The sequence below is a fragment of the Trachinotus anak genome, unplaced genomic scaffold (assembly GCF_046630095.1).
Source record: "Trachinotus anak isolate AG129_WGS33_773 ecotype Australia unplaced genomic scaffold, CSIRO_AGI_Tana_v1 ptg000002l, whole genome shotgun sequence".
Taxonomy (NCBI): Eukaryota; Metazoa; Chordata; class Actinopteri; order Carangiformes; family Carangidae; genus Trachinotus; species Trachinotus anak.
This window is the reverse complement of record NW_027273853.1, coordinates 2,891,433-2,914,139: the sequence shown is the minus strand read 5'-3', so window position 1 is coordinate 2,914,139 and position 22,707 is coordinate 2,891,433. Positions and strand designations below refer to the sequence as shown.

General features: G+C 40.5%; 1 protein-coding gene across 1 annotated transcript; it reads left to right on the top strand.

Annotated features, from left to right (window-relative positions):
- Positions 1 to 456: 456 nt before the first annotated feature.
- On the top strand, positions 457 to 17,541 carry gan (gigaxonin). The gene is made up of 13 exons (XM_071490248.1): positions 457 to 598; positions 1,360 to 1,582; positions 1,822 to 1,936; positions 2,048 to 2,398; positions 4,148 to 4,216; positions 4,406 to 4,557; positions 5,009 to 5,130; positions 5,740 to 5,852; positions 8,857 to 9,006; positions 10,476 to 10,612; positions 12,137 to 12,271; positions 13,338 to 13,447; positions 13,525 to 17,541. Exons 2-13 carry the CDS (start codon positions 1,398 to 1,400, stop codon positions 13,695 to 13,697), a joined length of 1,812 nt encoding a protein of 603 aa, XP_071346349.1. The 5' UTR covers positions 457 to 598; positions 1,360 to 1,397; the 3' UTR covers positions 13,698 to 17,541.
- Positions 17,542 to 22,707: the final 5,166 nt, after the last annotated feature.

Genomic DNA, 22,707 nt, shown 5'->3' with positions numbered 1-22,707 from the left:
AACTAATAACTATTTTACAAGTAATTTATGCACAGTTTTTTTGGTACACAGGTTGCTGGTAAAGTATTGGAACGTTGTTTATCTACAGAGCTTTCCGCCTAGCTGATGCTGCGTTCATGTGTCCGTTGAATTCTCTAGAGTTTTGATACTGAACTGCGTGAAACTTGTTTAAAGTTATGTCACTTATTGGTTGTCTTGGTTATTATATAGGTTCTGATCACTAAATGGTGTCTTATGTGAACATATTTGTTTATCGTTTACGAATATTTGGATAGGTAGGTCAAACATGTATTATTACACAATTTACTCTTCTTGTGTTTCTTGTCCCTTTGATTTTTTTTCTCGGCTATACTGTAAAGAGGTCTTTACCTCAATGTATTTCCGAGTTAAAAAAATGTTGAATGATTGAATGAATGAATTAAATTAATACAGAAAATTGCCTGTACTACATTTGCTTTGTCCATGAATGCAGCACAAAACGCGTCTTCACGTCCAGTTGCCACATTCTCCCACTTGAGTGCTTAACGTTGTTCTAAATGTTGCCCATTAGGTGCAGCTTGTGTCCATAAAAAAGAAAAACGCATTTCGTAGTCTTAAGGTAAGACTCTTAAAAGAGTAAACTATAATTGTTAAACGGAAAAACATGACAGAACAACTTTGAACCATTGTAAACGTGCAGCGCAGGGCTCTCGCCTATGTGAATGTGTGTAGCTTTCCCCATTTGCCAGCAATTTTGTCAACAGAGCCAGACCAACGTGAGCTACCTCCTCCAACGCTTACATAGTCTTTGTCATAGGAACTGTTGCGAATTGACATGTCGGTTGTTTTGCTACTAGCCTAGCTTTTACGCACCAGCGTCACAAGCACCTTCACCAAAGCAAAATCAAAAATCTGGTTTTAAGGTTTTAAAAGCACCATGTTGTTTCAGTAACATTTTGTCAACACAGGTGGCCACATAACACTGTGGCGTGATGCGACTGGCGTCATGTTCCAGGACTCAGGAGCAGATCCAGGGGGAGTGAAGTCTGTTTCCGTGTGGACATGTCACTGCCCTTTTAACTTAACCTTAACCCTAACCAGTCGTGTTTTATGATGCTTAATCGGACCCCATTCTTACCTTAACTCTAACCAGTCCACTCTCAAGCCTTAGGTCGAATACCTGCAGTTGTAGAGGACTAGCTAGCTAGACGAGTAGCCATGAACAGATTGTTACAGCCATTTCTATATGAAATAAGTTGTTGCCCTTTGTGAAAGCAGAATTAAAAAATGTCTCCTGATAATTTGTCCTAAGTTATGTTTTTATTCTGATAGTGAGCTGTGCAACATAAAGAAGTCCTGCTTGATGTTTTCTGTTAACAGGAGTGAACTGTACCATTCGGGCTGTCACAAGCAGAAACATGCCCGATTCCAGATCGAGTGAGTCTGGTTCGAGGGTTTCAGACCCACAGCATTCCCAGAAACTGCTCAGGGTCCTCCGCACCTTCTGGCAGGAGCAAAGTTTTCACGATGCACTACTGGTGGTTGATGGAGAGGAGCTTCCTGTCCAGAAAAACATCCTGGCTGCTGCTAGCCCATATATCAGGTCAGGATACTGGCAGTGAACATTTGCTCTAGTGTGCCAGCACAGGGCCAGTCCCAGCCCAGATTTGATCACGCACTTGTTGCCTTTGGCTGGTGCTCACAGTGTTAAGGCAAGATGGGTGTGTCCACTTTCACAATAACAATGTCACTACTGTTAATGATTTTTTAAAAAGGGTGCAGGTTTCCAGTTTTTCTTTTCATGTTCTATCATATTCAGTTGTGTTTATTTTTTCCTGTTAGGACCAAGCTGAACTACAATCCTCCAAAGGAAGATGGGTCAACATACAGAATTGAGCTGCAAGGGGTCTCCATGGCCATCATGAAACAGATCCTGGACTACATCTTCAGTGGTGAAGTGAGTGTGGAGGCTTTACAAAGCAATAAGTAACTTCCTTAGGTTTTAGGTGTGGTAGGCACCTCTTTGTCTCATTACCCATATGTGTATGTTTGTGCCCTACACACACAGATCACTTTGAATGAAGATACCATCCAGGACATGGTGCAGGCATCTGACCTGCTCCTCATGACCGATCTCAAGTCCCTGTGCTGCCAGTTCTTAGAGAGCTGCATCACTGCAGAGAACTGCATCGGCATCCGGCTCTTCTCTCTGCATTACTGCCTTTACCACGTCCACTATGCCGCTACCGAGTTCCTGCAGACACATTTCCGTGACGTGGCGATCAGTGAGGAGTTCAGGGAGCTGCCGCGGGACCGGCTGTGTGAAGTGCTTTCCATGGAGAAGCTGAACGTGGGCAACGAAAAGCATGTGCTGGAGGCTGTGGTGCGATGGTTCGCTCATGACCCAGAGGATCGCAGGGTGGGTAACTCTCGCTTCAGGTTCAGTCAGAGGGTATGAAAAATGTAGACAAGTAACTTTGACTATCAAACATAATATCAAGGGAGAGTCCATCTTGAAATGCACATGCTATATTCTGCAAATGGAGGAAAAAATAACTATTTGAATTGGAGGACAAGCTCTTAGTGTGAGAATTCTGTTATTATACAAAGGCAGGTCTTATTGTCGACAGATGAGAAGCCAGTTTGACCAATTTTCATCAAAGACATCAATCTGAGTTGTTAGTTTAAATGTAAACCTCTCCATAGTATATATGTTGCACACAAGGCTAATCCCTTCATCTATGGTCCTGAAGCCATTTTCTGGTTAAAGCCTTAACGCATGCTACTGACACCACTCTCAACAGGTATTTATCCCACTTTGCACAGAGAAGGTACATTATTATTGATAAAAGTGTCCAGGAGGACACAGTGGACATTTTGCCAAAATGGAGCCACAGAGTGAAACTGACCACAGCACCTCCACTGGACCTCCAGCAGACAGTCTGAGTAGAGTAGTGAGTGTTTTGAGCTGGAGACCCGAAGAATCACATCACATTCTGTCATGTCAGTTGGTGTATGAAGCTTTTAATAACAAGGCAACACACCACATAATATTGTTAAGTAAAGTTAATATAGCATAGATCAGGGTATTGGTTTGCCCTGTCTTAGTAACCAAGTCTGCTAATTGGTTGTTAGCATTTTGTGAACTAAAAGCTTCATCTGATTCTGATCTGATTTTTTTTCACTTTTTTTATTTACACTGAACAAAAATATAAACACAACACGACCATGGATTTCTCATTTATATTTTTGGCCAGTGTATTAGTGAACTTTGAAATATATGATTTCTAGAAAATGAGACCTCTACTTTTCAATGTCTTTGACATTGTGGCATCACTTATACCTGAAAGATGAAATACAACAATATAATAGAATAACCCCTGAAACATAAAATACAATAATGTAATTATGTATTTAAAAAAAAAAAAAAGATATTGAAATATTTGGCCTATTTTGCATCATGATATTAAATAATTTTAGACATTGCCCAATCCTATAAGGTACACAATCAGGATGAGGTAATGGAGTGCAAACCTCCAAGTCCATCTGCCCATTACACTGCTCTGTTACACAGTGATAATGAAACACTGATAATAACTTTGATGAACAACACAGAAGTCTAATTGTTGAATTTTCTGAGGATGAAAATGAATTGAAACGCAGGGCCAGGAACAACTGGGAAACACTGGAGAAACTTTTTTAGACCTTTAGACTGGGTATCATCACTTTGTGATCATTTCAATGTTTATTGTAAGTTGTGCGTCCTTAGACTTGTAAACGTTTCCTGTTTTTTTTTCTCTGTATCCTCATGAATACTGACAGAGCACATAGAAACATGCTCACATTTAGAAATAACACTCCAGAAATTAATTAATCATTTTAATAATGATTTTTTTTCACACACTAATAAATCTTTTATATAACATTGGATTGACTGTGAGTGATATGAAAGGTGTTGCTTACAATCTTGAACCCACCCAGGGAATTCAGAGTCTTTCAGACAATTTTGTGGGTTTTCTGTTTTTCTTCCCAAATTATTCCCTAGATGAACTTCATAATGTGATGATATATCAGTGTTGTGTTTATAGTTTGAACCTGTTCTCCTAAAAAAGTGAATTGTTTGTTCCACAAATCCTCAACACGAGTCTTATTCCATGTGTGTTTGTAGGTGCACATGAAGGAAGTGGTGTCTGCTGTGTGGCTGCAGGGCCTGGACACGAGCTACCTGAGAGAGCAGGTAGAGAACCTGGGAAGTGCCCCTCAGACTTAAATCTATTCTTCATCATGTGATCAATAGTGTATCAACAGAACCTGTGTAATCATGCGAATGTCCAGTCGAAGTCTTTTGTAGCGTTGGACATTGTCAATGCTGTTTTTGAGGCAGAAACTCAGTAGCTATGGATTATGTTGCATGGTATCCCATCAGGCCATGGGGGAGCCGCTGATGAGGGAGGTGATCAGAGAGTACTGTCAGCCCATGCTGGGGGATGGTCAGTTGCAGGGTGAGGCTCTGCTTGCCGCCTTCAAACCCCGTGGTTACTCTGAGTGTATTGTTATTGCTGGAGGAGAAGATCGCAAGTGAGTCTGCTGTCTTTATTGTTACCATTTATATTTCTGTTTATTCTGTTATTTATCTGTCAACAGCATTACTATTATTGTGGTATTTGAAGTTCAGTAGAGAGCTTTTATTGAGATCACTACCTTGAAAAAAAACTCTTCCATTTGACTCCACAAATGTTTTGGGGAATTTTTTTTGGCATGAAAATATGTAAATTGAAGATATCAAGTATTAGCTGGTTCAATTCAGAACTGTCAGAAGACACCTTTAAAAAACCACTTAAACCATAGTTTGCAATAATTTTCTATCCTGTGTGAATGTGTGACTAACTCCAAGACAGTGTTGAAATAGAGGTATTTTAGAGTGGAATGTGGTCACAACCAGGGGAAGAGGATACATTTGTGCTGAGTTTACCCAAATCAAGCAGTCGACTCACATCCTGTCTGGTCTGGTGGTTTTTATCCTGTACAGAACCAGGAAGCCCACTGCTGTGACACGCTGCATGTGTCCACTCTACGACGCCAACAGACAGGCCTGGATCGAGCTGCAACCAATGAGCATCGCCCGCCTCGGCCACGGGGTGGTTGCTGCCGGTCAGTGCTGGGCAGGGAGTTCATGTAACTCATGTCATCAATTAGAACTTAAAGGTCCCACGTTTTACACTGTTCTGGAGTTTTATTTGAGGTGTTGATCTCCATCAGAAGATATATTTGTGGTTTTAAGAACCAAAAACCATCTTAGTGTAGTTTGACATCTCCTCTCTCAGGCTTCTCAGTTGCCAGTCAAATGCCTGCACTGTTTTCTGAGTGATCTAACATGAATATAGAAGATTTCAGGTAAACACGTAGAGAAACAAAAGCCTGCAAGGTTGGATGGTGGGTTCAGGTGGGCGGGGCTTGGGGCGTGGCTGAGAGAGGTGCCTGCTTTGTTGTGACATCACAAACTTACAGAAGTCCTGACGGCTGGTTTTAAGGCTCAGTTTCCAAATACAGGCTGTGTGCATTTCTCTGGGGACTGAGGCTTTGATACTTTCACAGTATTAAATATAGAACCTAGACCTGCTTTATAATCAAAAAACATATGGACATCTACCTTTAGACTGTATCGACCTTTAAATAGAATTCTTCCTTAACAGAACAGTGTAAACGACAGGTCCAGCATCTACCTAAGTCAGTAATAATGCTGTGTTTCCTGTCTGTTAGAGGGTTTTCTGTTTGTGATGGGCGGAACAGATGAACACAACACAGTCCTGGACAGTGGAGAGAAATATGACCCCGACTCCAACACCTGGAGCCCCATACCCCCAATGCTTCAGGTACACTCAACCTCTTTCTGTAGCCACACTTCTCGTTAGGCTTCCGGCAGGAGGCAGCAAAAATGATTTCTCTTTTAGGAGCATGTAACAGCTGGAATTGGTCTGTGCTATAAATGTCTGTCCACACAATTTCTTTTACATTTTACTGTAAAGTTAAATCCCTCAGTTAAGACAGACACTGAAAAGGTTTGATAAATAATGATTTCTGCTGTTGAAATTTGCTGCTGTTTAAGATTTTTAAGCAGGATAAAATGACCACTTCATCATGAGAAATGCTTGCTGCAGCCATGTTACAGGACACACATGTTCTCTGAGCTTTGTGACCACTAGATGTCATCGGCGCTGCAATGTAAGTTCAGTTTCAGCCCTGTTTGACAGTACAGGAGGATCTGAAACCAACTCCCAGAGAGAAAAGTGGTGTCATTCACATTATATGTTGAATATTTATTGTTTATACACTAAACAATACTAATGTATGAAAAGTATATTATTCATCCATCAGCTATACCTGCTTATCCTGTCAGAGGGTTGTGGGGCAGAGTACTCCCTGAACAGGTCACAGAGCTAAACCAGAGATGCACAACCATTCACAACAATCACACAACAATCACACCTATGGGTGTTTTAGAGTCGCCCGCTGATCTAGAGACCAGAACCTTCTTTTGGAGTTCAGTTTTCAGTGTCAGTTTTGTTCACAACTTTCTTTGTTGAAGAGTCATTACGGTAGCATGGGAGGCTTTAATATACACTCAGAGAAACAGTGGATCCACACAGGAGGAACCAGAGGAGACAGCAAATAAACAAAACAAGCAAATAAAATCAAGAATAACTGAGAGATAAACTGTTCACATATATTATATATATATATACACATATAAATGTTATTTGAGTTGGGGTTGTGTGAAGTACTTGTCTATAGTCAGTATGTCACCTGCAGTAGATTCAGATCAGCTCTCAGAGTAGAGAAGCAGCTGGAGCAGTGGGACAGAACCTGAGTGATGAGCTGCTGTGGACAGGTCGGCAGAAAAACATCTTTTAGCTAAACTATCAACAGAAAAAAGTAATATCAATTAAAGTGTATGCTTTATTTTGCCATCAATCAGCCCTTTCATCTGGAACTCAACCATATTACTAGACATAAGTGCACCTACGCTGTCTCAAACAGCTGATCTGCAGAGTAATGCAGTGCACTTGTGTGCAGGAAGACAATAGTTGAACAGTTCACAAACTTCGGTTCCCAAGAGAAAGGCTGATTGACAGGAAGATAAAGAAAATATTCAAAATAAAGCGTCCATTTAAACTGATGTTATTTTTTTCTGTGGGAATTTTTTGTGTGGTTTAAACACGTTTTTCTCTGCCAACCCGTCCACAGCAGCTCATCATCTGCCACTTCTCTAAACTGGCAGCACACTGATATGAATCTACTGCAGGTAATACACTGACTATAGACAAGTTCCTCACTCAATCCTACATAACTTTAATGTACACCTCATATTCTCTAGTTTAAAACATATGAGATCCACAGGTGATGAGTGGGTGGAGCTGCTGACAAGAGTCAGGAGTCCAGAAATACAACTAGTCTTTCATGATGTGGTAATGCAGCTGTGTGTGTGACACCAGATGGAGCAGTAATTGTAGAAGGTTTGATAGAATTTTTTATTTCTTTTTTTTTAATACATTAAACTACAAAGTGTCAGAAAGACATATGAAGCAGAATAATATATAAACATCTAATCTCTGACATCCTGACCTAACACTGTGTCAGACGGCATCTAGCAGAGATAGAAGAGAAGAGAAGTGAAGCTACTCATCCCAGATCTTATCTGCCCTTTCAAGATGTGAATCAACCTCCCATAATATTTTAATAGTTTGAAACAAGATAGGATTTAACAGCTGGATAGAAGCGGATTGTTGGAAAGATGAAAATGTGTTAGTGATATATTTAAGTCTCTAAATGTTTTTATGTTGTAAATATGCCGAGAGGAAAATGTTCCATCGATTTAAGAGGTGTGGAGGGAAGGATTCGCTGCTATTGGAGCTGGAAGAGCCAAACATTTCACCTGAATTGTTTCCAAATCACATTTCTTGAATAGGGAGAGACTCGTGAGAGTGAGAGAGCAGACAGAGGGGCATGTTTCATAATCCATGTTGGAGGAGAGAGAGAGAGCTCCAGACGCAGTTAAAACTGGGAGCTCTTAGGTTTGAAGCCCAGTAGTAAAATCTCAAATCTGGCAAGGCTAACACACCTAGAGATTTAAGTCTCTGGAGCAAAAAGCCTGTGAATATTCTCATTTGTCCAGGTCATAGTATCTCTAAGGAGTTTTAAATCGAAAGCAACTGGACTTGGTTATTTGTCTAGGAAGACGTTTCACCTCTCATCCAAGAGGCTTCATCAGTTCTTTCTCGCACCTGACCAGGCTGGGACTGGTCCAACGTTGGACTTCCTAGACAAATAACCAAGTCCAGTTGCTTTCGATTTAAAACTCCTTTGAGATATCTCTGGAGCAAACTCTTTTTCAGGTTCATGGAGTCTTCTCATTAGATTAATTCAGACAGCAATTTGTCAATTTTACAGAAAAAATGCATTGTGGAAGAAAAATAAGTAAACATTGAAACAAAGAAGAAAATTTAGGAAGGCTTTTCATTTTCACAGAATGTATCCTGGCAGCCAGGAATGAAATTAATAAAGACCAACAGTTAAAATCGTCCTGTGTCTTAGCAGCTTAAGGCGATAAAGGGTTTACCAGCCTGATCCGTCTGTGTAGATCAGTCCAAACATTTGGAACCTCATCATGTTGTGTTTGTAATCTACATTTTTGAACACTTGGTGAGAACATGTGCAACAACCCCAGACTACGTGTAATTAAAAGGCCAGTGATGTATCTTGGTGTCATACATGTGCAGTGTCATTTTAAAACAACATGTGTGGTATATTTGAGCCCAGAGGTCTTGTGTGTAGTTGGACGTTGCTGTGTTTCGATCCTCGTGTCTCTGATGTGCGTAGGCTCGTCAGAACTTTGGCGTGGTGGAGCTGGACGGCCTGATCTACGTACTCGGAGGAGAGAACGACGTAACGGAGCTGATCACTGTGGAAGTGTTTGACCCTCACTTCAATACCTGGAAGATGCAGACCAGTATGACCATGATCCGCAAGGTACAGCACACACTCGTATCACGTCCACAGGATAGCAGAACATGTGACACTGTAGGTGACGGGGACAGAGGCAGACCTTAGGTCCTTACTTCGTCCCCACATATTCAGTAGTGAAGAACACAAGTAAGTAGAAGATCAAAGTGAAATATGCCACATTTCACATCAAAATAATAATAACTATAAATAAAGCTGAAAATATTGACTGTTCAGATAGACATTAATTTATCAAACGCTTGTGTACCTGCCCACTGTGTCGGAGAGCTTCAGCAGACTGGTCAGGTGAAGGTGTAGCTAACTTCAGCTTCCACATCAATTTATTTAGCTGCTACTAAACAAAACTCTGAATCTGCTCAGTTCCCAAAGGAGCTTTTGGATTTATTTTGTCGTACTGAACATCCACAGTCACACTTAGGTTTACTGACTGTTGAAATGTTCACATAAATATAGTGACTTTAGATTGTACTACACTTCTGCAATATGCCCATTGGTATGTGTTCAGGTTCTCCAGGTCGCTACAGGGACCCAGTGTAACCCCCTAGCCCTGTGATCAGATGCTGTTGTGTGAGTTAGTTCTGCCCTCCCTGCAGAGGGGAGACAGTGGCATCATTTGTTCAGTCAGTCCAACACCATGGTCCCTTCTCCTGAGTGAGATGACTTGACGACTACTTGCTTGATTTCTAAGAGATTTCCATGTGGACATTTGCAATCCTGTCATCCTGTCCTTGTCAAGTTCACCATACCGCAATTAACTGGATTTCAAGCTCTCCAGGGGATGAACCATTTCCATTATGGGCACTTTACATTAAATCCAGCTCCACACTAGAAATGTCATCATTGCTCAGTGGAGGTCATATCATTTTATTGGCAGATGAAATTAAATTTGAAGAGCAGCCACATCTTAACTAAGGGGAAACTGTTTTCTTTTCAACATCGAAGCCTTGTCGGTATCCCTTAAAATGAAAATCACTCACGTTTTGGTTTTTAAAAATTGATTTATATATATTTTTTTTTTATACTGTATTGATCAAAACTTTGAATATTTTTTCAGTTAACTCAAGAAACATTCAGTTTATGAAATGCAATCACAATTTATTTCAAGCTGCCCTCATAATTAGTTTTGTAATCATTGAGCCACAGCCACCCTCAACGAGTAGTTGAGTAATTCTCTGTGAGTCGAGTCATCATTTCAGAGCTAAACGAAACACGTCAGACCTGGAAGACCAGAAAAATGTATTCGTGTGTAACGTCACCAACATAAAATGAACTTTTCCTATTCTTTGGTGTCTTATACAGACACTTAGGCAGGACTGTGTAGCACACACCTAACACTGTAACATGACCATGCAGAATGGGCCCAGGGCCATGACAGGCCTTGTTCAAACTCATCCAGAGATTAGACAGAACTAAGACCAGTGATTCATTTTTTTACACCCTGTGATTTGTGCAGCTGCGTCTGTCCTCTCCTTCAGGTTGGCTGCTACGCCTCCATGAATAAGAAAATCTATGCCATAGGTGGGGGCTCCTACGGGAAGCTCTTTGACTCTGTTGAATGCTTTGACCCCAAAACCCAGCAGTGGACTGGCCTGTGTCCTCTGAAGGAGAGAAGGTAAATACAACCACTGATTGTGTGAGCTGTTGTGGTCTGAGCAGGACTCACCAAAGAGGATCTGATCAGCTGATCAGCTGACATACCAGCCACTGTTTCTTTTTCTCATGATAACATTTACTCGTGATCTTTTCTTCTTTTTTCTCTCCATTGAAGGTGTTTCTGTCACATGACACACACTGAATGAATCAAACATGCAACTTCAGCCACTGATACTTAGCTTTGTACTTGCTTGTATTGCACAACAGGAAATGACACACAGCTCGCTGGTCATTGTCGCCCTCACAGAGCTGTCGGTTTTAGTTTCAGTTTGACTTCCCTCGACACCACAGTCATACTGACACATGAAAATGTCACTCATGATGAAGATAAGTTATAACTGAGGCTGTTGAGTCACAATATGTGTATTTACTAGTCATAGAAGAACCTGCGACCTTAAGGTGTGAAGAAACATTCAATGATCAGACTTTCAGTTTGGATATCTTTGGATAGTTACTTTTCTTGTTGGCACCACTTTGAACCCAGAAAACATCACTTCAAGGGGCTTCTGTAAATCTTTTCTGCTATTCATTAGAATTGCTGCCAAAATCAGAGCCGTTTTGTCTTGGTCTTGGTTTTTGTTAGAATTTATTTAGCTTGTATCTGACCAAGTTTGTCTCTGTTGTGCTTATTTGTTTTCGGGTTGTCTGTATGTACGAACGTCCAACCCCTTTCTCATGGACACAGTATCTCAGTAACAGCTTGAAAGAACTTCTTAAAATGTGACACAAACACTTGGACACAAGGATGAACTGATTTTGATTTGGTGGTCAAAGGTCAAGGTCACAGTGACTTAATATAACACTTTTTAGCCATTACTCAAGACTTCACATAGCATTGGTTCTTATTTTATGACTCTGGATAAATAGAGATGTAACCTGAAACTAGTCTGAGTGGCGGAGTCATACAACCATGAGACGGTAATTCTTGTTTTCCTGGATTAGCCACATGTCAATACTGGCCTCTCTTCATTGTCTGTTCATTTGGTCATGATTGACACACTGACTTGTCCTTGGTCCAGTGTACGAATTGAACAGCCCCTCTTCGAATGTTAACCTAACAGAGTCAGATTTTTAATATCCTGACATAGGCCTGGGTGATATGACAGTATATAGACTGTGGCACTATACATTTGTCAACAGTCAATAATAAGAGATTTTGCTATACTATTTATACTGTGTTGTCTGTTTGATATTTTCAGTTGAACCAGGTCATTGTGAGTAATGTTGCAAAGTATCTGGTTTTGTCAGGAATCAAGTTTGTCAGATCAGCCAGTCAACCACACTCTGGTTGTTTTATCCGAAAACATTTGATTGTCCAGACAGTGTACTCACTTTATTTATTCACATGTTTTATGTGTTTAATCTCGTTATATATTGATATGGCTCCACAAAATTATGTATCAGGACAGATGATAGAGATTTTATCCTTATTACTCACCATATCTCCTTTTATTCTCTTTATTTCCTGTTATGTTCCGGGCAGGTTTGGATCGGTGGCGTGTGGCGTCGGACAGGAGCTCTACGTGTTTGGTGGAGTTAGAAGCCAAGAACCTGACAACCCCGAGCAAAGGCAGATGACCACCTGCAAATCTGAGTTCTACCATGACGAGATGAGGAGGTCGGTGTCGAATTACTGCTTTGATTCGACAGTTTTTGAATTGCAATTTTTAAACTTTTATTTGATTCTATGAATGTATTAATTTTATTTTTATTTTTCTGTGGCTTAATGTCCCATTATGGTCCAAATGTTGAGTGTCAGAGCTCATTCTTGACGTTGGAGACAGAACCCTCCACAAGGAACTTTTAGGAGCCGTTGTGGAGCTTTTGACCATAATGCTATTTTTCATTGGTGGATGAATTTTCTAATAGCCGCATTTTATTTTTTTTATTGAATTCCAACAAGGACCACAAAGTATTGCTAAAAGTACAGTGATCAGTTTTTTATTCATTTGCTGAGGACACATGGACATAAATAAAGAAAAAGTATCCACACCGAAGATCATTGTATGTAAATGTGGATGACATGACAGCTCCCTAAAAGTGAACCCAAAACATACCGATCGCCTTCATGTTAGCAGATGGGTCTTCCCAAAACTAAAAAATCAAAGTACACATCAGATGAATTTTTCTGACATTGGCTCTCATCACACTGATGAATGAATTCAAGTGGTCATTTTTCTGAAAGCTTGGTTTTAATTGGTTTTTATAAAAAGTGAGTGTGACGTCATGATTGACATCAACTGGTGATTGAGTCAGACAGGTGTATGGGTGGGACCTTGATACCGTGGCTCCACCCCCCTATCACTACTGACAGACTCTGGCTCCAGGGGAAGATGGCAGCACCTGTAACAGATATTTTGGCTTTTATCTTTGTGCAGTTGGAGGAAGTACAAATGCGTTGTCCATCTTTATATCCAGTCACTGATTCAATTCAATTCAATTTTATTTGTATAGCGCCAAATCATAATATACATTATCTCAAGGTACTTTACAGGGTAAGGTCAAGACCTTACTTTGTTACTGTGAAACATTCATTGTTGTTTAAAAGGAAAGAAAATGTTCAAATATTTCTGTCCCACATATTCTATAATATGAAAATAAATGAGAAACATTGTTAATAGAAGTACAGACAGTTTTTTTTCCTGTCATTAACACCTACACCTGCTTCGGTGTGACGTGTGCAGGTGGATGCTCCTCGATGACCAAAGCCTGTGTATCCAGACCAGCTCCTCCTTCGTCTATGGCGCCGTGCCCATCGGAGCCAGCATCTATGTGGTGGGAGACCTGGACACAGGTCAGTGAAACAACAGAGCTCTGATGGAGGAGCATCAGTATTTAAATGTGAAAGGTTTGTGTTTCCTGTGCACACAGGTACGAGCTTCGACTACATTCGGGAGTTTCGCCGCAGCACTGGGACCTGGCATCGCACCAAGCATATGTTATCCAGCGACCTCTCCAAGACGGCCTGCGCAGCCCTGCGCATCGCCAACTGTCGACTGTTCCGCCTTCAGCTGAGCCAGGGCTTGTTCCGAATCCGAGTCTGACCGTCTGCTCCACACCCCTTCACTTTTTGCACACTGGTACTTTATGAACACTAAAATATTATAACCTGTAGATGTTGAAGATGGTGAGTGTCCATGAGGGGTCTGCACTTGAGACCCTTTTGCTGTGTGACTTTACAGGACAGAAGTTTTAACATGATTTGGTTTTATGGCAGTTTTATTAACATAAATATTTTTTTCTTTTTAACATGGGGTTAGATCATTTTCTTAATTTTTATTTTATGGACATTCCTCATTTGTAATGTTTACCGGTGAACTGTTGCTTGGTGAGGGATTTAAACTGTAAACAACACTCGACAAACTTACTGCCACATTAACACTTGAGGAATTATGATGCATATTTCAGAGGAAACACTGTTACAGTACTGCTGTGGTGCAACCTGTGGTTTATTATGTAGTTTGATGGTGTGTTGTTTTTTTTTCTGGACAAAATTTAAACGTTAACATTTGTCCAGATATTTGCAGGAGCTGCAGTCAGTAGAAAATTTTCAGTTATATAAATCTGAAGTGGGAAATCAGACTCCTGGGGAAGAAAGGGGATGTTTGGCAGCAGGTATATACTGGAGTTCAGTGCAACACAAGACAAGGCCCTTACACACTGTTCTGGGCCGTCAGACTTCGTGCTACAATGTGAAACATCAACAGCTTGGACCCATTGATGTCCATCATGTCTGCCAGTGTATCCTGCACTACTGCACGTCTGTTTTGTAGACTCGGGCCATACTAGAAGTCACAATGTGGGAATCTGTTCCTAACTTTCCAACTGTCAGAGTGTTAATGCAGAATTTTGATTTGTTGTTTCAGCAGATACAACCACCAGAAACAATAATTGTTTACATTCAAATGACAAAGCCCACCAGTGGCTGTAGGAGCTATGTCTATTGTTCAAAGGGGGGTTTTATAGAGTCCACAGAGGGAGGAGGAGGTCAGGGAGGAAAATGTCTGACTTTAACATGGGAGACTGTTGCTGTTTCCTTCCAACAGTCAACATCATTTCCTTTTAACCATGATTGTTCTGACATTAACCCAAGACTTCTTATTTTAACCATGACTATAAAAGCCCCTCACTTTAACAAAGTAATAACTTTAACCTTAACCATGAGCTTCTCCTCACCCAAACAAACCTTAACTATGTAATTAAAAATGGTTTTGGGTGGTAGATAAATGCTGTCCTGCTGATTGGGGCGTTAGATCAGAAAACACAGATGTGTGTTGCTATGGAGGGAAATTGAAAAGGACATATTGTTTAAACTGGAGAACTGGTAGTTGTCTCTGGTCGCTAAAGCTGAAAATCAGCCTTAGATGAAGAACGTTTACCACATCTTCACAAACGTCACTTCAGTCATGGACAGCACAAAATCACACAGTGTGTGAGGACCATGACTGTAACTGGAAACTCTTTGTTGTTTTGGTCTGTAGATTAAAAACCTGAGCTGTGCAGTGTGATTCGTCATGGACAGTGTAGAAACTCAAGTTGAGGAAAAACAGGTACACCAAAAAGTAAATCACAAAATAATCCCAGAATGCATTGCACAGACTGATTAATCTATGCATGGAATGGAAGATGATCTGAGGGTGGATTTTACACAAAAATCATAAGAGAAAAAAAACATTCACTGTATCTGCAGCATCTGCTTCACTGAACACACTCCTGCTCAGATGACTTCCACATTTTCACTCACTCACCAAATGTTTGCACGTTGGAGCACAAGCGCCTTACTGGACTGTCAGTTGTTATCCCCGTCCAAGCTGTCTGTGTTCAGCCTATTCATAAACAGGCATCACAGCAAGTGACACTCTTTGAGTTGTTGGATGTGTTGCTGCCTCCGTGACCTCTGACCTGGCTTTCCAGTTAGTACAGTTTTGGCATCCCCTGACCCCATTTGTTCTGTGTGAGTTACAGCTGCTGCTGTCTGTCCTGAGCTCAGGGGTAGCACAGACACACACTGAACTGAACTGAGTGTTGATACAAACACACCTCTCATAATACCAGAAGGGCCACACACCACAAACATGTCAAAGACACTTGCAGTGTTGAGGTCTGACCGGTAAAGGCCAATACAAAGTCTTTAAACTGTAAAGGAAAACATCATGAAGACACAAAACAAATACTGCACATTCATATGTTCTTGTATGGAAAACTGTTGCATTGTAGTTAGAACCAATCAGTGTAATATTGCTATAGTAGTTGTGTAAACAAACGCTTTTGACTATTTTAACACAGTTTTGGGTCCAAATCCAAACAAACCAACCACTAAAAGTCAAAGCAAATGATTTGTTAACTGTCAAGCATAGAGAGATGTCATCTTGTTGTACCAACCAAACCAATGTTTGACCGGTGAAGTTAATGTTAACTGATACATTGTGAGTTAAGAGAAGAGAAGCAAAACCATTGCTAACTAGTAATGGAAGGAAACCGACCTGCAATAGACTGTTCTCTTGAAAGAGAGAAAGTACTGTATGCTAGCACAAGTGACGTAGCTAATGTGATAATAACCTCGTAACATCACCTGAAATGTTATTCAAAGATAATTTATTGATTACTTCTGTTCTGTAACAACATCAACAAGCTGGAAAACTTTTTTCTTGGTGAGAAAAAATTCAGATAAGGCCAACTTTTTTTTTTTTTTTTCCAGCAGCAGTGGCATGGAGTGGAGAATGTTTGTATAAGTTGCTGGTTTGTTTGAACCGCTGTCAATTTTGTAAACTCACAAAGAAGTGTAGCAATGCTCCTGTAAAGGCTTGAAAGAAGTGAGTGCAGCATAAAATTACATGTAATTGCGCATCGAACCATATAGCACAAAACCAAGCCCAGTTAGTGGCACCACAAATTTAAAGGTCCCATATTTCACTTTTTTGTGTTGATCTCCATCAGAAGATATATTTGTGGTTTTAAGAACCAAAAACCATCTCAGTGTAGTTTTACATCTCCTCTCTCAGGCTTCTCCCTGGAGCTCTAGTAACAACAGGTTGGCGAGCCAATCAGAGGAGAGGCTCTGAGCCTCTCTCGTATTAATAAAGAACCTTGACCTGCTTTATAATCAAAACAGAAATCTCACTTTATATAATATGGGACCTTTAAAGAGATGTAGTGTGTTGTACACATTGTGCTCCCTGTGTAAATGTTATCCTCTGGTTGCTCTGTCAATAGTCTCCACCATTTTTCTGAATATCTCTGTTGAACCTAAGCTACAAACTTATACACAGCTGGAACAGCAGGCTGCAGGTCTTATAATAGAAGACTAACATTAGGCAACAACTAAATTTAAGATCCTAATTTTTCTGCTTTGTTGACAAGCAAAAGTAAAGGTCACTATTGGTCAGTATTACAAGGGGGTCACACCACAGTTTAAGAATATGCACAAGAACGGTTCTCATATAGTATAGTCATACAAGGATTTCCTGGAGCTCCTCATCACTGTCCGAACACTAGAAAGCAGCAGGACCAATATACTGAGGCCTGACTGTGAATAATGTGCTTTCTTATTTTTGCAGACACTTAACATTCCATAGTGTCTAGTCATTTACAGTAAATACTACACTAAGTTTCCAAGCTGCTCTGTATCCTAAACAACACCATGTGTTAACATCACATGTTAACACCTTATGACTGTGTTATGATACACTGGACAACACAATAAGGGAAAATAAAAGCAGTCTAAACTGGCTAGTTTTAACCAGAGTCATGTTGTGAAAGACGGGGAGTGAGACTGTTGTTTCAGTTTGTACTTTTGTAACTGATGCATGAGGAAGTTTTGTAAGATGTTACCCATGAGTGTCACTGATTTACGTCAAAGGAATTAAAACACCAAAGTGGTCGACTGTATGTCCCATTTGTCTCTATCTTTGTGACCTACCAAACACCAAGTGCTGATATTTGAGGACGACTGAAAAAATTCTGTTTGTCATTTTTTGCTTTACATTTTATACTTTATGATGTACAAAGAAATACTAAGAGCTTAATCCTGTGTGGTTAATGTGTTTTACATTGTTTTATTTGATTGCATTGTTAGCAGCTACATCCAAAGTAAAAGGTGAAGCAGTAACATTTCAGTTATCACTGTGGCTTCACTTTCTTTGATTAATATTAGGAATGAAGACATTAACACACAGATGACCTCACTTTTCAGAACTGAAGCTAAAACTATAAAATGTTGGCCCTGATTTGTTGCACTAGAGTGATTAGCATGAGATCATTAACATTAAAAGGTCACCATTAGATCATTCGCTGTATATAAAATACATGTATACATTGAAAATCTCTAAGATTTTCATGTAAACCTGGAAATAATCGGAAAGTTTGAGGATTCAGAAACATTTAAAAACATGTAAAATGAAGAAGAAAAGTTAAGGTTCTGCTCTATTTCTGGGTCAGGAATTCAATCTAAGCCAATCTGGGGCATTGACCAACTGAATGTCTTTGTACAAAAGGTCAGATTTCCCTGAGTTGACTTCCTTCCATTAACGCATGTGTTAGGATCAAGTTTCCAGCAGATCATTGCTCACTAAGTAGCATTGTGACGGTGGGAAAATAACATCAGAACTAAGTGAAAGTATGAGAAGTCAAATTTTTATTTTAGGCAAAGAGGGGATTTCTCAGTGTTAAATCGTGGCTGGACTAAAGGTTTCTAAGGGGGCAGGGCAGTGAACTCTGAAACACTTTGCAGAAACTGGATCAGGCAGACCACAAGTGACCACACCATCAGAAGATCAATACACTGAGCTTAGTTCCCTGAGAGACAGAAAAAGCAACTTCATCACAGACACAGACATTTCTAAATAAAGAACGCAAGACTCCTATCAGCAAAAGTCCTGTCAAAAGAGGATGAGGAGCAGGGTCTGAACCACTTCTCAGGAGGGGAAACGGGGGCAAACACTCGTGGTGGGCTAAGAAATACCAGCATCTCACAGTGGATGGCTGGAAGAAGTCCTGCTGACTGAGGAATCCAAGTGTGAGATGTCTGGCAGTAACTGAGGGCTGTGTGTAAGGAGACCAACAGGACAGAGACTGATACCACACAGGATCAAACCCACAGCGAAACATGGTGGTGGAATATTCACCAAACCTACTTCCTCCTGACCAAGGGGAAGTCCCACTCCACTCCTCAGAGACATGCTGCACCGTCTGGTTTGCCCCTCTGTGGAGAAGATTTATAAAGGAGCAGGATACCGACCCAAACACACCTCGAAGCTTTGCATGAAGTCCTGACTGTCACTGGCTTTCCTCCACAGTCACCTGACCTCAACCCCACTGAACATTTATGGGGCACTTGAAGACTGAGAGAGAAACACCACAGTCAGACCTGTGGGACACTGTCAGATAAGCTGGGATAATATGCATCATCAGGTTTTGTGGAATCCATGCAGAGCGAGAGTCTGCCGTCATTTCAAAGATTCAACTTTGTTACTGTTAAGCTGATATTATCATTTGTAATGAATATTGTCATGAGTATTGCAGTCGAAACAAATGTAAAATAAGTAGTATCTTGACTAGTGGTCTCAGGACCTTTGGACCCCACTGTCGTTGTTTGTGTGTACTCTTGGATCCAAAAGTCTGATTTTACTTTATTAGGAACACCTGCTTATTCATGCAATTTTCCAATCAGCCAATCACGTGGCAGCAGTGCAGTGTATACAGTCCCTTACACATAGGTCAGGAGCTTCAGTTAATGTTCAAAGATCAGAATGAAGAAAAAAAAATGTGATCTCAGTGACTTTGACAGTGAGCAGCAGCTCTGTGTTGATGAGAGAGGTCAGACTGGTTGGAGCTGACAGAAAGGTTACGGTCACTCAGATAACCACTCTTTACAACTGCGGTAAGCAGAAAAGCAGAACAACACCTCCAACCTTGAGGTGGGTGAGCTACAAGAGCAGAAAGAAAGACTGGAAAACGTAGTCTGGTCTGATGAAGCTGGGTTTCTGTAGAGAGTAGGACATCAACAGCATGAACCCATGGACCCAACCCGCCTTGTGTCAACAGTCCAGGTTGGTGGTGGTGGTGTACTGGTGTGGGGGATGTTTTCTTCACGCACTTAATACCAATCAATCATTGTATTAATGCGTAATTAGTGGTTGAGATTCCTTGCGCTGGAAGTGACTGATACATGGATGGATGATCCAACTTACAGCCTGTTTTCCACATGAGGTTATGTTCCTGTAAAGTTGCATAAAATAAACAGACAGCACTGTGTGTGTGTAGTCCTTAAATGTGAAGTGTGTTGAGTGTAAAGTGAGGGTGTAGCTGAGAGTGTATCTATGTGAACTTGTATTTAATGATTGTATATATGTGTGTTGGTCAGGGTCAGTCTAGACAAGGGATTAACAGAACAGGATTACCTAGCGTGACGACTGGAGTTAGTACAGTTACACTGCACAGCTCTCGTGACCCCTCCCAGAACCCAGCTAACCTGGGTCCTGTGACTGATGTGGGGATGGGGGAGGGGGGTTGACATTGCCACTTTGGAATTTGCTACTAACTGAGGGTTACCATGTGCCATTGGACTGATCGGTTTTGGCAAACAGGAGCCACATACAGTATCTCAATGTAAACCTCGTCCTGTAGCAAATTCCAAAGTGCTGTGTCAACCCCCCCCCCCCCCCCCCCCCCCCCCCAAATCAGTCACAGGACCCCAATCAGCCAAAACTGATTAGTCCGATGGCACGTTCTAACTGAGCGTTAGATTAGATGTTGTTGTAATCAACAGTCGCAGACATGGTTGAATGTTCCTCTCTGGACACTACAGAACTACATTCTTTTTAATCCCCTCGTGTGTCATTGTCTCTTATGACTGTGTTTGATAATCATGCTCTAAAATTTAAGAAGAAATAACACTGTCATTTTCTGGCAAATTTAAACTTAAATTCATGAGTAATTAAACACACATCTCGCTGCATTCCACACACTCAGGGGTTTTGGTGTTACAGCCTTGCGCGTTCTGTTTGGACCAGTAACTTCTGTTGACTGATGTTAACAACTTTGATTGTTTTTGATGACTTAGTGGGTCTTCAGAACTGCTGTTCAGAAATAGTCACTTTAAAACTTCAACTCTTCAAAATCATTTCATTTTAAAATGACCTAAGTTATAACAAATTATCAAGAAAGAAACACTGTATCAGTCAAACATGACCTGACATCCTGTTTGGCCTCACTGAAGTAGAGCCTATGGGCATATTTTGAAATGAAAGGATACAATCAAATTAAACCTATGTCCAATCAAGATCAAAAAAAGAAAAGGACAAAAAGAAAAAAAAAAGACGCAAATGTTTTCAGCAGAAACCGCACATAAAATTGTGTGATCCAGCATCTTTTATTAACGTTGGTCAGAGCAACATATTTCAGTGTCTCATCCGGCTCATGAAAAGTCACTAGTTATAGTACACAGGTTTAAAACAGGAACAACTGTAGGTGATCAATAGTAATCAATATAAATGTAATGAAAAACAATACACAATAGTAGCTGAATATTTCAAAAAGAAATTTGTCAACAACAAAAGTACAAAAAATTGAAATTACAATAGAATAATTAAAATAACGAATTCAGTAGAAAAGAAAGAAAGAATGATGAATGAATATTTACCGAGGTAGGTCTTCATCTGATCCACAACTACAAACACTGCATATTCAGACAACCAGCAGATACTGTCTATACATTTTAATTCAAATCACTGTGTATAAAAAAAAATCAGCAACAGCACATCAATAATCTAAACAAATACCAAATCATAATCATAAATCATCATAAAAAAGTTCATTTGATTTAATTTGTTATCAAACATTTCAGTTTAAGGTTTTTTCCTCCCACAGAGAATCATCTTATAAATTCAAGTTGAATAAGACAAATTGTTGACATAGACTTTATGTTCAATACTGGTATAATAATTCTGTTTAAGTTGTTTGTTCAGGATTTCCAGCAGTGATTTAATGATGTCAGATATTTAATAAAATAATTCCCATTATTGCCAAACCAGCCCATCAGTCTGGCTCTATGACACATTACATTCTTGCCGCACTCTTTCCCCTTGGGCTCTCATGGACTGTTGACACAACAGCAGAGACTGCCGGTGGGTCGGTCGGCGTGTTGTAACTTGTCTCTGGACCAATCCTGGCTGGAGCATCGGTGGAAGGACTCTGCTGATAGGGGACTGTGGGTGGAATGGAAAGAAAATGAGGCTTTAGGAGCTCTGCAGGACATCCCAGAGGGAACGTGAGGAGGTGACACCGAGGTGGTTGTTGTTGAGAGTTGGGACCCTTGAGATGGGAAACTGTGAAAGCCTCTGTTCCCTAGCAGTTACATTCAGTACAGACTGTTGTACCGTGCTGCTCTGCCCTAACACTCACCCATGTTTCTACAGCCTCGCTCCTCAGGCTCATTCCTCTGGGAGTTTCAAAACAGTGATGTCATCACAGCAGATTTTTTTCCACCCGTATTGGACAGATGATATTGTCCCCTATGTGTATAAAATATTACCTGCATTTGACCTACAGTGCACTTTTCAGAGGTATGCAAATGGTTATTTCCCATATTTCATTTACCCATCCACCCATTAGGTATAGGCCACCACATCCATAAACTATTGGAGTGGAGAGTAACATGCTTAGGATTGCTAAGTGGCCAAAATTTAGATTAATTTCATAACATCAAAAATAAATCAACGTGCCCAGTTCCATGTCCTGAATCTAATGACCAGCATGATTTTCAGATGAACTGGAGAATAACAGCCATCTGCCCAGAGGGGGAAGTACATGGGCCAGTCTCATACCAAGGACCCAGGTACATGTTGGGCCAGAAGTTTCACTTTGTTATCTGGGTTACCTTTCAGCCAATCACATGCCCCCACTGCCTCCAGGCATCATATGTTAAATATTCTGCTTTGTTTTTCCATAAATAAGTTCAAATACCTGGGTGGCAATTCTTAAAATGACATGTATGCCTTTGCCCCCATCGAAAAATCCACAATCTATGAATATGGAAAAAAAATTCATTACCAAATT